The sequence below is a fragment of the Psammomys obesus genome, unplaced genomic scaffold, assembly GCF_907164565.1.
Source record: "Psammomys obesus unplaced genomic scaffold, mPsaObe1.curated_primary_1811, whole genome shotgun sequence".
In the NCBI taxonomy this organism is placed as follows: domain Eukaryota; kingdom Metazoa; phylum Chordata; class Mammalia; order Rodentia; family Muridae; genus Psammomys; species Psammomys obesus.
The window spans coordinates 10,392,905-10,409,217 of NW_026585691.1; the positions used below are offsets into that span (position 1 = coordinate 10,392,905).

The 16,313-nt window shown below is 42.2% G+C and overlaps 1 protein-coding gene across 1 annotated transcript in view; it reads right to left on the reverse strand.

Annotated features, from left to right (window-relative positions):
- Unc13c (unc-13 homolog C) overlaps positions 1-16,313 on the reverse strand; it is a 415,893-nt gene that overhangs the window by 132,959 nt on the left and 266,621 nt on the right. The window contains exon 18 of the mRNA XM_055598476.1: positions 7,469-7,554. Within this exon, the coding sequence (XP_055454451.1) occupies positions 7,469-7,554 (86 nt within the window). The remainder of the gene's footprint in view (positions 1-7,468; positions 7,555-16,313) is intronic.

Below are 16,313 nucleotides of genomic sequence, written 5' to 3' on the forward strand. Positions count from 1 at the left end.
ACACACACACACACACACACACACACACACACACACACACACACACAATTTATTCCTCACACATACATTACATCCCAATTGCAGTTTCTTCTCCCTCCACTCCTTCCAGTCTCCCCCATTACCTCCCCTTCCCCCCAGATCCACTCCTCCTCCATTTCGCTTCAGAAAAGACTAGAGCTCCCAGGGATATCAGCTGAACAAGACAGCAGACAAAAACCCTGTGTCGTCGATGCTCGCTGCTCTTTATTTTAAAACCAAGTGGAAGATGGGAACCAGAACTAGAATTTTACTGTTACAGCCTGACAGGCAGAGGAGAAACATCCACGAAGACTTCATGTACTCTTCGTATATTAACCCCACGGCAAAGAAAATATCTGGGCAATGTGGGACCTGCCAGGTCTATGGAGCTGGGGCTCTGGAAACTGAGTTCTATTTAGTCGAGATTCTGCAAAACTCACCTATATGGAAAGCAGAGATTCATAGGCTATTTCACTTAATTTCGGAACACAAGGAGCTGTTCAACAAAAGCACTTGCTTATGCTGCTAGTGAGAGGCGCATTCGTAGTCTAAGCTAGCAGTTTACTTTTGTTTTTGCTGTTTAATTATCTTTTCATTTGGACCTAGAGAAAATGGGTTAATCATATATTTCCTCTTACGTCTATCAGCATATCATGCAGGTCATGATATTTTAATTAGCTCTCACTGAAGTAGACAGTAAGGTGAATGGTGGCCAGTTAAAGGTGGACAGCAGTGTCGCAGGCCCTCACGGACGTTCGTTTTGCTTTCCTGTGACCTGAAGGCCAAATGTCTTCATTGATAGTCACTACGCTTATCACACGCACTGTTTATCCTCCCTACTCCAGAAACAAAGCAAGCAGCTTGGATTTAATTACAAAGAGGATAGGAAAGCAGGAGGGAGGACACGGAACTTCCGGAAACTTTCAGAGGAGGATAGTGTGAAATGAATCTACTGTGTGAAGGTGGCATGTTCCCAAGTGTAGGCAGTTGAATTGATCCTGATGCTTTCCTTGAAAGCAAGGATGACTCAAGTCTCTCTGATCCTGAGAACTGTTTAAAAGGTGAGAAACGGACAGTGATAGTGTCCATTGAGTCACCCTTTTGGCTTCTGTTTATTTTCATGCAGATGCCCCCACTCACGGTACTGTACTTTGCCCTACTTAGGTGTATTTCAGTTTGTCTGGACCACAGTGTTCCAAATGGCTGTATGTCTGGGAGGCCCTGAGTGTTTTTAGGTGCTGAAGGGAAGGCAGTAGAAGGAAGGGACATGAGGGAAGAAATATCCAAACTAGCAAGAGCAGGAGGTCTAAAGACACTGATCTACCCAACACCCACTCTCATGAATCTTTAGTTTACCATCAAATGACACTGGGGATTTATTTTCAGGTAACAATTTTATTTGTATTTATGGAATTTGTATTTATGGATATACATGCGTGCCTGTGAAGGTGAGTGCGGGTGTCTGCAGAAGACAGAGTAGGGTATCTATCAGAGCCTCCGAAGCTGGAGTTACTGGTGCTTAGGAGCTGCCCAGTGTGAGTGCTTGGAATCAAACTTTGGCTCCCTGCAAGAGCAGCAATACTCTTCATGACGAAGCCATCTCTGCATCCCTGCCAAACAGTATTTAATAGATGTTTCTAGTTATTAAGACTGTGTAACCTAAAAGTGGACTTTATTCACCAGCCTGTGGTATCTGTTTGATGGGTGTGATTTGGCTTTATCCCATAAAGGGAGTTTTACCGTATGTTTTATGATTCCTGCTACTGTAGAATGGATTGATGTGTATTAGGTGGTTATCCTGAGGATTAGAAAGCAAACCAGAGTTATGGAAGCTATGATATTACTAACATGAGCTAGACCAGATAGGAGAATCTTGGAGGAGAAACCGGGAAACCTTATGGGACACCATGGTACTCTTTCCAAGGTTAGCAAGACAAAGACTACCATCTCTTCCTGACTTTGTTATCTCTGTGGTCAGAAGGCCAACAGCAACATAGGTAAGTTCTTTGAGTGACCTGAGAGCTATATTTTGGGGAACAGATAATGATAATTGTAACACGGTTTGAAAAGAAGCTTCCTCACAGAAATTAGCCAACATAGATGATAGGGGAACAAACACCTTCAGAACGTATGGATCATGCAGTTGTTTATAAGCTGAAGGAAAATGTACACACAGTACATGATGCTGAAAACCTGAAAGGCCACTCCAAGAAGCCTCAACAGCCTGTAATGTCCAATGAGTACCTAAGGAGTTGACCACAGTCATTGGTGATTGAGACACAATGGTAAATCTCAGCCTTCGCTTTCAGCTGCATGTTGAGGATCACTGCTACCTCACTACTACTTCATGATGCCGAGATGAAGAACAGCCCCTCCAAGCTCAAGCAAGCCCATTCACCCAGGAGCTGCGTTTTAATGAGGTGCCCATGTGGTCCCTACACAGACTGAAAGTGAACAACCTTGATGAAGGAGACTAAAGCCAGGTGAAAGCTGACCGCCTTGTGCATTTATAGTCAATGCCAATGCTGGCTAGCCCAGTACATAAAATAGTTTTTCGATAAACTGATTTCTTTTTCTTGATCTCTCTCTGTCTGTCTCTCTCTCTCATACTAAGGATCAGGCACAGGATCTTGGGTATGACCCCTTCAGCCCCTAGTTCAAGCACTGATATGAGAATGTTATGAATTTGGCAGAAACACCAGTCATGTGTCCCTCACTCTTGTCAATCTCAAATACAGACGCACTTTCCAATATGACTTGAAGCTCAGCTACAATCTCTTTAATAATCAGTATTTTAAGGAATCCTAAGCAGCCTTTCATATAATTGCTGTCTACAAACTACTTTAGTCCTGTGGACCTTCCCAAACATCTGGCCCCTAACACCTTACCCTGAACATCACACCTTAATGTCTAACTCTTAATGCCAGGTCCCCTAACACCCTAACATATGAACCCTAATATTTGCCGTCCACTTCCCCTGCCTGCCCTGACACCTGGGCCCTAATATCTGACTTCTATCTTTGGTTCTTAAAAAGAACTTGAAGAAACATGTCTGTTTTCACCAAAGAGGAAGTATCCAGATTTAAGAATCTGCAATGCAGCCAGGTTTAACTAATGCAATGACAAACACGTTTTCCATTGATTTTCTGACTGGTCGAACGTTTCAGTAACATGAATACTGAGGCTTCTGGATGATTGACAGGATGATTTTCTTTCAAGTTCTTGCTCCCTAAACCATGCTGGTTAAGGTTATCAATAATTAATATTTGTTGAGTACTATTAACTGCCGGGCACCTCTTTCCCTCACTCCCTTGCTTGTCTGCCATTCTGTTTTCAACGCTTTAGCTTTAGGATTTCAGTCTGTATGGAAATGTGGAATGTGAGGGTTGGTAAGTGTAACAAACTACAGCAAACTGAAGTGAACACAGAGTGGGAGAGCCCCAGATCAAAACTGGCCCTGGCTGCAGTCTCGGGAGATGTTCAGAAGAAAATCTGCGTTAGAGCGTGAGGTCAGACTTCTCGTCCGAACACCATCTTCTCCCTGTACTTCTTTCCCTGAGCTTTCTTGTGATGCTTAACTTTGGCCGACAGGATTGAAGCAGAGGCCGGGATAGGGAGACCTCTAGTCATGCTCCCAAGGGTTTTCCCAGAGAGGATTAAGGAGGCAGGTGAGACCAACCGTGAAGGTGGGGAAGAAGGCCAGCCAGCTCCAACATTTTCTCCCTCTGTGTCCTGGCAGTTATGATTTGAGTATTCTGCTTTATCATGCTTGCACCATGGCCTAAATCCTTTGGAATATGAGTCAAGACAAACTGTTCCTCCGTCATAGCACTTAAGTCCAGTGTTTTGTCAGGACTGTCAGAGCATTCTGGTACCAGGCTTCACTCAAGAGGCATTATATCTTCAGCAGTTACATCAATGATTGCAATATTGAATTTGAAAGGTGATTTGTGCCAACCAGGAACACAAAATACATTGCCTCAAACAAGCTGAGCAAAGACGGGGATAAAGCAGTTTTATCTTTTAATGAGAAGCTCGTGAGTTCATGTAGAAAAGATAAAAGGCTGTTTCCTGAAGCAGCCAGTCCTTAGGTCCTAGCCAGCTTTGTTTTGTTGCCCCAACTCCATCTGAGCTACTCACCAGTCATACTCAGACGCTTTGACCACAGGGCAAATTATGTAAGAACAACACGGCCTGTCTAGGTCAGTGGCTTGAAGCAGTGCTCCACAGCCAATTAATTTTAACAGTGTTTTATGAGACAAACAGGCAGAATAGCAAAAGAGGCTGCCTGAGAACTATGCTTAAGTATAAACCTTCAATTCTTGAGAGACTTTTAGTGCACATTTTTCTCTGCTAATCATCATTCATGCTTCGTAAGAAGGAGGTGGGGATGCTTCTTGAAAACATTTATTCGGTTGAAACGAAAAAAAGGGAAGAGAGAGTGCCAGATTGTCACATATCTTCCTTCACTGTTAACTGACCCCTGAAGGAGACTCTTGGAAATCCTGGAGAGTGTTTTATTCTTTGTATGGTGACTGAAACATTCTCCTTCCATTAGCACTGTGTTGAAGAGCTTGCAAGGTATGCTGAAGACTCATTTTAGGGTCAGAGAGAGTGCTCAGCTCTTCCAGAGCATGAATTCAGCTCACAGCTACCTGTAACTCCAGTTGCTGCTGGAAATCTGATGTCCTCTTCTGGGAATCTGATGTCCTTTTGGACACATACTGTATTTACTTGTCCAAAACTGTTTTTTGTTTGTTTGTTTATTTGTTTGTTTATTGAGACAGGTTCTCATTATGTGGCACATTTTGTCCTGGAACTTGCTATGCAGACCAGGCTGGCCTCAAACTCACAGGGATCTGTCTGCCTCTACCTCCTGAGTGCTGGCGTCAAAGAGATAGACCACTTTACCTGACTTGGTACTTCTTTTTAAGTAAAGATATTTGCTCTAGTTTCCCTTCTGTTGTGGTGGTAAAACATTCTGATCAAAAGCAACTAAAAGGAGGAAAGGGTTTATTTGGTTTATACTTTGACATCAAAGTCCATTACTGAGGGAAGTCATGGTAGGGTGAAGCAGGAAGGAATACTGCTTGCTGGCTTATTCACAGGCTTATAATTCAGCTAGTTTTTTAATATAGCCTAGGACCACAGGCCGAGGGATAGAGCTGCCTACAGTGGGCTGACCCCCCCACCATCTCAAATTGCCATCAAGACAATCCTCCACAGACATGCCCACAGGCCAGTCAGATGGAGGTAATTCCTCAATAGAGGCTTCTCCTCTCAGATAACTCTAGGGTGTGTCAAGTTGATAATGAAGGGTATGTAATAAGGTCAACAACTGAATAGATTTTAGGAAGTTTCTGTACCGGCAAACATGGGAACATACAGGCAGACGGTTTTACCTTGAAATGGATCTAAACAATTGGTTCCTTTGGATTATGGGTAGAGCCATCTTCCCCTGATCCTTTGAGAAAATGTGCTCCTCTGGTTGTATAGGTAAGGTCAGGTAAACAAAATGATCAGCATGCCCCCAAGAGTGTAGATGGGCTTGTCCTTCATAGCTGTTTCTATTGCTCCATTAGCAGTTGTTGAGTAATTTCTGTAGTTTGTTGTAGACCATATAGATATACTACTGTGTTAAAGGAAGTTTCATCTGAGGGTGTAACACTAGAAACATCTTGTGTGGTTGTGAGAGAAGACTAGGAGGACGAGAATCCCAGGCAAGAGGATAGCCATGATGGAGAATGATGAAGACAAGAAGGAATCCTTGCTGACCTTACTCAATCGGCTTAGGTCACTAGAGGGATGTTGTGCCAAGAGCTACAAGGAAGCATGGAGAAGAAGCAGGGGAGGGGCAAAAGGGAGGGGGAACAGAGACTTCACTGCTGACCCTGGAACATTTTAGATGTCCAAATGGAGCACAAGGAGGCCGGCTTGGAGAGGGCAGGGAATGGGCCCATGAAAACCAAAGCTGCTTGGGGGATCTTAGCTGCTAAAAGGCTGGTGGTTGTTCATCTGACTTTTATGAGTGATTTCAGATCCCAAAGAGTTAAATCAGAGTGTTGTAAAGCATGCAGTTGGAGGTGGGAGAGATGAGGGAGTTGGATGGGTCAGTCACATGTTATAAAAGAAAGACTTCATTCATACTAAGGAATCTGTACCTGTGAGCAGTGCTGACATGATTTTAGAATTAGATAAAAGTTCTCTGATTGTGAGTGGCAGACTCTGGTTTACCAGAAAGCTAACTTATAAACGATCATGATTTGTCAGGTAAGGAGAACATCTGAGTATTCTTTTTGATGGCATCAAAGCTGAAAAGCGACGGGTCAAGGGGCATGGACCCTGAGTTGGTCCCACCCCATCAATGAATCTTCCAAAATGGCTGAATACTTTTCTAAGCTGCATCTGAGAAAGACAGGCCCTTCCTTTCCATTTCTCTCAGTACAGTTAAGTTCCCTGTGTGACCGCTGGGACCTGTAAACTCATCCCCACCAGACTCTCTACACTTATTTCTTACTATGCACTGAATTTTCTTTTCTCAAATGCTCCATGCGGTGACTCTGTTTCTGTGCTGTCCTTTACCTGGGGAGTTTTTGCTCCTCTTTCTTATTCAGGTCTTTGTCAAGGAAACGTTCCTCACTGACAGCTCCTTGGAAGCCGTGTTGAAGCCATGTTGTTTCTACCTCAAGTCTGACTTGGAAGTGTCTCCAGACCCCCATTGCTATCAGCTCTGCCCTCTCCATATGGCAACTGTCTGCCTACAGCAGTGTTTGCAATTCTCCTTCAGAGTCTTGCTGAAAGAAAGGACTGTGGCTAAATGTCCTTTTGTACTACCCCACGCTGAGGAGGGTGGAGTCACTTAGTGCTCCCTGGCTCACTGTATGCTTGCTGATTGTGTCTGAAGGTGGTTTCCACACTGCTTTGTGTTCAAGGCTGGATGTCAGCTGGTGGTCCCATCAGAACCTCTGTGTGTAGATGTGAATCTCAGACAACATTGATAGACATAGTTAGCCTAAGTCTCCACTGTTTGATTTACACTTGCTGAGCGTGGAGATCCTGGTGAAAAGTCTTCCTATTGACCCTGTGTGAGTGCTGGCCACACTTTAACCACATCTATCTATAAGTATTATCTCCAAGTCTATGGAGACAAATACCTAGAACAGCACTGTTCTGCCATCCTCAGGTGTGGTTCATGTTGGGGAAAAAATTCCCACAGACTGTTCATGTCTCTGCACATCTCTACAGGTGGAACACATACCATGATATTGCAGCTTGGGTGGTCTGGTGAAAAAAAATCTTTTCTTCAGAACTTTTCAATTCTTTGTGACCTTCATCTCCTACCATGTAGCAATATAAGTTATAACTAAGCTAAAAACAAAGATCCATACTTTACTGTGCTAATTAATGCTTTACACTTACTCTAGAAAATACAGATAATGTTTGGACTCACCTTCTAGAGCATATTTCATATCGAGAGCAAAGAGAGACCACATGATTTCTGCACTTATTTTTCCCATGTTTAGTTCCTGAGGGAACCTAAAACAAAACACATCATATTAGTGTATCAAAAATAACAACATCCCCACAAATCTAAATGCCTCATGTCACCCATAAGCACAGTTGTCATTAAATGGCTTAGACAGTTCATGTATACTTTCATTGATATAATTTCTTTTTACTGACTTTAATAAGCTCTCGCTTATTAAAGATGGAAAGATCTACTATTCTCATGACTTGGCAGGATTAACATAGTAAAAATGGCCATCTAACCAAAAGAAATCTACAGATTCAATGCAATTCCCATCAAATTACCAGCACAATTCTTTACAGACCTGGAAAGAAAAATTCTCACCTTCATATGGAATAACAAGAAACCCAGAATTGCTAAAGCAATCCTATACAATAAAAAATCTTCTGGAGGTATCCCCATCCCTGATCTCAAGCTGTACTATAGAGCAACAGTAATAAAAAACTGCATGGTACTGGGATAGAAACAGAATGGTGGATCAATGGAACCAAATATAAGACCCAGAAATAAACCCACACACTTATGGACACCTGATTTTTGACAAAGATGCCAAAACCATACAATGGAAGAAAGACAGCATCTTCAACAAATGGTGCTGGTCCAACTGGATGTCAACATGTAGAAAAATACAAATAGATCCATACTTATCACTCTGCACAAAACTAAAGTCCAAGTGGATCAAAGACTTCAACATAAAACCAGACACGTTAAATCGGTTAGAAGAAAAAGTGGGGAATACCCTTGAACTCATTGGCACAGGAGACAACTTCCTGAACAGAACACCAACAGCACAGGCTCTAAGATCAACAATCAATAAATGGGACCTCATGAAGCTGAAAAGTTTCTGTAAAGCAAAGGACACTGTCATCAAAACAAAATGACTGCCTACAGATTGGGAAAGAACCTTCACCAACACTCTATCTGACAGAGGGCTAATATCCAATATATATAAAGAACTCAAGAAGTTAAACAACAACAAATCAAGTAATCCAATTAAAAACTGAGGTACAGAGCTAAACAGAGAATTCTTGATAGAGGAATATCGAATGGCAGAGAAACACTTAAAGAAATGTTCAGCGTCCTTAGTCATCAGGGAAATGCAAATCAAAATGACCCTGAGATTTCACCTTATACCCATCAGAATGGCTAAGATGAATAACTCAAGTGACAACACATGCTGGAGAGGATGTGGAGAAAGAAGAACCCTCCTCCACTTCTGGTGGGAATGTAAACTTGTACAACCACTCTGGAAATCAATCTGGCACTTTCTCAGACAGTTAGGAATAGTACTTCCTCAAGATGCAGCTATACCACTCCTAGGCATATAATTGAAAGACACTCAAGTCTACAACAAGGACATCTGCTCAACCATGTTTGTAGCAGCTTTATTTGTAATAGCCAGAAGATGAAACCAGCCCAGACGCCCCTCAGCTGAGGAATGGGTACAGAAATTGTGGTACATCTACACAATGGAATATTACTCAGCAATAAAAACAAAAAACAAGGAAATCATGAAATTTGCAGGTAAATGGTGGGAACTGGAAAAGATCATCCTGAGTGAGGTATCCCAGAAGCAGAAAGACACACAGGGTATATACTCACTTATAAGTAGATACTAGACATATAATATAGGAAAAACATACTAAGATCTGTACACCTAAGGAAGCTAATCAGGAAGGACGACTCTGGCTAAGATGCTCAATCCCCATTCAGAAAGGCAAAGAGGATGGACATCGGAGGAGGGAGAAAACAGGGAACAGGACAGGAGCCTACCACAGAGGGCCTCTGAAAGTCTCTACCCTGCAGGGTATCAAGGCAGATGTTGAGAATCATAGCCAAACTTTGGGCAGAGTACAGGGACTCTTATGAAAGAAGTGGAAGATAGTAAGACCTGGAGAGGACAGGAGCTCCACAAGGACAGCGACAGATCCTAAAAGTCTGGGCACAGGGGTCTTTTCTGAAACTGATACTCCAACCAAGAACCACTCATGGAGATGGCCTGGAACCCCTGCACAAAGGTAGCCTATGGCAGTTCATAGTGGCCTCCATAGTAATGGGGACAGGGACTGTCTCTGACATGAACTGATTGGCCTGCTCTTTGATCACCTCCCCCTGAGGGGGGGAGCAGCCTTACCAGGCCACAGAAGAAGACAATGCAGCCAGTCCTGATGAGACCTGATAGACTAGGATCAGAGGAAAGGGGAGGAGGACCTCCCTTTGCAGTGACTGGGAGAAGGACATGGATGGGGAAGAGGGAGGGTAGGATTGGGAGGGGGGAGGGAGGTAGAAGGGGGATACAAAGTGAATAAATTATAATTAATAAAAATAAAAAATGTTATAATGAAAAAAAAAAAAGCTGTGGCGTTGAGCTCCATGCCAAAGTATAAGCTAGAAAACAATACTGCGTGGTTGGAAATAGATATTATTAATTCGGCACCAAAGTAGCAGAGCCCAAAGATTCCCAGGGATGTCTTTGTGAAGTGTTTGGGCAAGATGGCTCATCTGTCTTACCGTGTCTTGTATGCATCCATCTTGAGAGTAGACCAAATGAACCCCAACAACAGACACCGCCTAACACCAGAGGGACTCACCACACGGATGCTTGTGGTACACATATAGACACACAGGTATGCCAAAGTACAGCAATTTATGTGTTTGTTTTAATCCAAATCTGGAAAGATTAATTCTGTAAATTCATCCCGTTGAAGCTAGAAAGTATTACCTAAGCACACGAAATGTTGCTATGACCTTGAGTAAGACAACACACGTGCAATTATTATGACACTCTCTACATAAAAAACTGTATACTTCATTGATACCTGACTGAAAGATACACATCAGCATGTCTCATAATATCCACGCATATTTTAACAGGTGCATTTATAGGTTGATTTACAAAAACTCAAACCTAAAATCTTATAATGAAAAATCAATAAACATACACACATATATACAAACTAGTCCTCAGCCTTCAATATATCTTATCGATAGAAAAATAATCATAGACAAATTATTTTAAGGGATGTGCACAGATGTTGATATCACTCAGCTTGTGTTACCTTAATTTTTATGTTGCAAGCAGGCAGAAGTAAAGTTATAAATGATACAATGAGCGTTTTGGGCTCATGGGGGAGAAAATGGATAATTATATTTAATTTTTTTTTAAAATCAGAATTAAAGTAAGAGCACATCAGGTCATAGTGCCTGAACAAAAAGGACAAAATAAAATTATACATTGATTTTATTCAAATACATGACTTCAAGCATTTCCATAAAAAAATGAATTCAATAGCTTTTCATGATTTACTTTGAATTCTACATCTGTGTATATCTATATGTATATATGTACATGTGAATGGAGGTGCCCACAGAGGCCAGAAGACGACGAAGATCTCCCTGGAGCTGAAGGTACAACAGTTGTGAGCCACCTGATGTGGGTGATCAGAATCAAACTCAGGTCCTCCGCAACAGCGGCAAGTGCTTTAACCACAGGGCAGCTCTCCAGGATCCAAATTCAGTCTTACATCCAAGCCAATAAGATTACCATCAAAAAGATTTCTTGCTGAAGTACGAGGTTAGCTCTACATTCACAAACTAACGAACGTAATGTAACAATCAAAGGACTGAATGGGAAAAAAAAAGTTATGGTCACTGTCCCAGATGCAGGAGACACATGTGGCAAACTCTGCCACCCATTCATGTGTAGTAAACAGTTTCTAAAAAGCTGAAATCAAAGCAAATTTCATTCATTTCATAAAAACGAACCTTACAGGCCCTTGCCATAAAAATCCTATAAACATAATGCTAGCTGGGGTTGGTGACACAAGCCTACAACCTTAGCACCTGAGGCCAGAGTCAGGAGAAACAGGAGCTGGAGACCAGCCTGGGCTATAATAAGCCAAGTTCAGCAAAGCCAGTCTGGTCTAAAGAGAAAGATGCCATCTGAAGAAACTGTAACAACAAAACTTTTGGACCTCATGGTTAATCATCACATTGTGCTGTCAGGATCAAAGCAGTGACATTTATTCTTAGTTTTCCTACTAAACATCACTGAAAGTCTGCAAGTCTGTAAAAGAAGCAGAAGACAGACTGGCGGGGGGGGGGAGGCTGCAGGTCAAGGTTGATGCTACGACGCTATGCAAAGAGGATGCTCAACGCTCGACTAACCAACCACGTGGCTTCTCCACTGACAAAATAAATGAAACTGAGCCGGGTTTATAGTAAAATGGCAGGTTTACTGGGGCAGCTCTTGGGTGGGTTCACCTACCTCACAGGAGGGGTGTCAGTGAAGTTGCCATGCGGAGGGAGACAGAAAAGCAGGGAGATGGTCAAAGAGAGAGAAACTGCAGCACAGAGAGAGAGAGAGAGAGAGAGAGAGAGAGAGAGAGAGGAGAGACGGAAGGCAGAGAGGGGGGGGAGGGGGAAGCAGAAAGGAGAGGGAGAAACAAAATGTCTGGAATAGCAAGGAACCTCTGGGGGAGAGGAAGTCTTGACCCTGAGCTGAAAAGTTCAGGATAGAGGGCTGGGTGTGTCAGCCATGCCCTATAACAGGTAGGGACTGAGGGATGCTGGGAGAACCTGGAGACCAGGTCTGCTTTGATAAATAGGCACCTCAGCCCCTTTTCCTAGGCTGAATACCAGCACAGAGTGCTGAGAAGACTCTGAGGGCTTTTCAGGATGGTGGTTTTTCACTCTGCTTTCTCCTCCTGTGAGGACATGGTGTTTAGAAACACAATTACAATTAAGATGGCCACGCTGCTGGCCACAAGTATAAATCAGTGAACAAGAGCTTAGGATACAGCCCACCCTGTAATTCCATGATTTCCTCTCAATGCAAGCCCTTCATAGCTTAGCTGGAGAAAAGATAAATCGTGCCTTTGTGAGAAGGAAGAAGCCATGAATAGCCGCTGGAGGGGCTGCAGAGTTCACAGGAAAGACTCCGCAATACCTGAATCAGAAAACTTCAAAACACCACCTCTAGAAATCAACTGTGACTTTGCACAGTTTTCACAGTTATATGCAAACTGTCAAGGCTCAGTTCCAATCTTTAAAAAATTGACTTAAGGGAGCTGATGAATACTGTTGAATCTCCAACCCGGAAAACGCCAATGCAAATGAAATCATCCTTTAAAATAGAGCGACGCTGGAAAAAAAAAAACAATCTACATAATAAATAAACCGGCAATATCGATATGAAAAGAAGTGTTCTGAGTCAGCTGGTTAGAGAAAGAAGAGGCTGATGAACAAGTAAATTAAAAAGAAGAGGAAAAACCTAAGGCTCAGCAGTTAAAAGCAAGCATTGCTCTTGAGGGCGACCAGCATTCAGCTCCCAGCACCTACTTCAGTTGGCCAGCAACCACTGGTAACTCCAGCTCCAGAGAATGCGACGCCCTCTTCTGGCTTATGTGGGTGCTGCACTTACATGTACATTTGCCCTCCCCGGCCCCAGACATACACATATGAAAATAAAATGTATTAAAAAATAAAATATATATTAAAAAACCCACAAAAATCCTAAAAAATACGGGAAAAGAAATGCCTACTTAATCAACATTTTAAGACATTTAAATTAATGTGGCGGTGAAGTACATGGTTTCCGACCACAAACTGGAACCTTGCCGTCACAGTGACCTCCCGTTTCTGTAAAGGGCCTCGCCTCTTACACAGGGCAGACACTGAACGTCCTGATTGCACCCTTCTCTGCACCCTGGACTCCTGCCTACCGGATCCATCACCACCAACGTCGAGTGATGCAGTAGAATAAGATGTAGCTGTCAAGGAGAAAAGACAGAGCTGCCGGTGGTAAGGATTTGACTGTGTGATTGCAGGATTTCCTCTCAAGGCAAGCTTTAATTTACCTAGCATTGTTTTAGAAAATTACCTTTAGGCTGCGGAACTTCTGAGAGTAACACCTTCACTTTCTCAATTTTTGTCTAGAATTGCAAAAGTATTTCTTTCGGACTTGGGCCATGCTATCTATACCCAAAGACGACTTCTTGCTATATTGAATATATTTTTTTAAATTGCATACATGTATGTGTGTGTATGTATGTGTGTGTGTGTGTGTGTGTGTGTGTGTGTGTGTTCGCGCGCGCGTGCATGCACACACTGTGTAGCTGTGGAGGCTAAAAAGGGATGTTGAATAAACGGAACTTAATAAAAACAAAAATAATTTAAAAAAAAAAGGGATGTTGAATCCTTTGGAGCTGGAGTCCCAGAGAGTTGTGGGCCATCAGAAGTGGGTGCTGAAAACGGAACCTGGGTTCTCTGGAAGAGCAGTAAGTTTTCTAAACTGCTGGGCTCTCTCTTCTATCCTTATATCAAGTATTTTAGGTCAAAGTAATCTGGCAAATGTCACTCGTAAAAAGGCCTTTCTCTGCTCAGGAAGAGGTTGAAAGACCTTGGCTTGGCAAGTGAGAAGTGCCGTCCCTGCACTCAGAGAGAAGGGCTGTTCACTTGTGAGCCATATAAGGCAGGACGAAGACTCGCTGCCTCCCCCAGCCAACTAAGCTCTCACAGAGCTGATACAGTGTGAAACTGATTTCTGATTCCCCCGCGACTCTCTGCTCTTCATCTCTACTGTGGAAACACCCGATCTATCCGCTGCATTGTCCACTCCCAGGAATACTTCCATGCCCCGTAGGATAGACAGTAGGCTACATTTATGTACATTTCTCTTGTTACTCTGTCCTCTTGCAGGGACCCCAGAGGAGAACTCAGAAGAGCAGAAGAGACAGATTCTCCCCATTCCTCTCCCTCAGCATCTCTCTACCACAAAGTACCGCCACGGCTATACACGTGAGTTTCCTTGCATATACTTGAGGAAACCTTAACTGCAAAAGTGCAGTTTGTGAGAAAGGCAAGCTTGCAGTTTACAGTATGATTTTGGTGCTTTTTTCCTATCCTGGAGGGAAAAGGAAGAAAAAAAAATTGCATTATTATGAGCAAAACTAAAATAGGTGAAAATGGAAACCTTTCTTCCCATGAAGAGACACTCCACTTTCCTTATGGGTTTTTCTAGTTGGTTTGTTTCTCTTGGATAAACTTTTAGGTTTCAATTTTTAGTATTAACGATTTATTTTTATGCTTTTTAATTATGTGTATATGTTGTCTCTGCATGGCATGGCCTGAGTGCAGTGCCCCATTAGACCTGAAGAGGGCATCAGCTCTGGAATTACATGCAATTATCGGCCTCCAAACATGCTGGGAACCTAACTTGGGTGCTTTAGAACAGTGGCAGGAACTCATAACCACTGAGCCATCTCTTTCCAGCTCAGTTTTAAAGTTTTCAGAGTCATAAAGCCATTTAAAAAAAATTGTTTTCTTCATAGACTTTGGAAATGTACTATCTTGTTTGGCACCAAATTTTATACTTTGAATTCATACTACGTTCTCAGAACTGAGGAATGATATTTTATTTTTTAAAGATTTATTTACTTAATTATCTATCTATCTATCTATCTATCTATCTATCTATCTATCTATCTATCTATCTATCTCTATCTGAATGCTCTATCTGCATGTATACCTGAAAGCTATTAGAGGGCATCAGATCTCATTATAGATGGTTGTGAACCACCATGTGGTCACTGGGAATTGAACTCAGTACCTCTGGAAGAATAGCTAGTGCTCTTAACCACTGAGCCATCTTCAGCTCCTGAGGAATATTTTAAAAGCAGAACTATTGCTTCCAAAATACTCAGTTATTTATTTCTGCTTTTAGTTTGGGATAGTGATGAAATCTATACATTTCAAGTTTAACATATTCTGGCTATTTCCCTTATCAAATAATAGCAGTAAAACCCCATGGCTAAATCTCAGTGTGATCCAAAAGGCAGATATTTGGTTTTTCTTTTGCTGCAACTAATTGACCCAGCAGAGTAATTACTGGTTTCTTTAAACTCATTGCGTCATTTGTCACGTGGGAGTGATAACAACTGTGTAACATGCGAGTTTCTCTGTGGCCTTGTGGGGGTTAAGTGAGATTTTATACCGAAATGTTTCATATGCTCACTTGTTCATCATAAGTACTCAACAAACGTTTGCTGCTGTTAGCAATAAAATCTTAACCAGAAATAAAGGAAAATATTTATTATCTATCAGTTTTTAATTATTGGGAAAATAATTGTCACAGAAAGTAAATTGAAGTTATTTTTATATTTGCTTGTTTTGGTCTTTGAAGAAAAAATAAAATGATAATAAAATTAATGGCAATCAACTGAATTTCAGAAGAAATTTTTACGTACGCAGAAGTAAACAGATTTTAAGACTTCAGAACTCCCGGGGGGGGGGGGGACACACCAACCATTCATATGCTAATTAGAAATAGTTCCAAATCAGGGAGGAAATGTGTGCAGGCATCAACTCTGCACACATTTCCTGACTGTGATGGTTGGCATTAGTAGTTAGCTTGAAACAGCCTATAATCATCTTGGAGGGACAAAATGAGGGACCGTCTACATTTACATTGGGTTAGCCTGTAGGCAATTCTGTAAGTGATTCTTTTAACTGGTGTGGGAAGACCCAATCCAGAATGGGCAGCCCCATTCCCTAGGCAGGGGGTCCTGATCTGTTTAATGACATTAGAGAAATCAAGCTGAGTACAAATGTACAGGCAAGCATGCAGGCATTTGTTTCTCTCTGCTCTTGGCTGTGGATGTGATGTGACCAGCTCTTTGAAGTCCCAGTCACCTGACTTCTTGGCTACCAAGGAGTATAACCTGGAGCTGTGAAGTGATACAAACCCCTTTCTTCACTCAGATGCTTT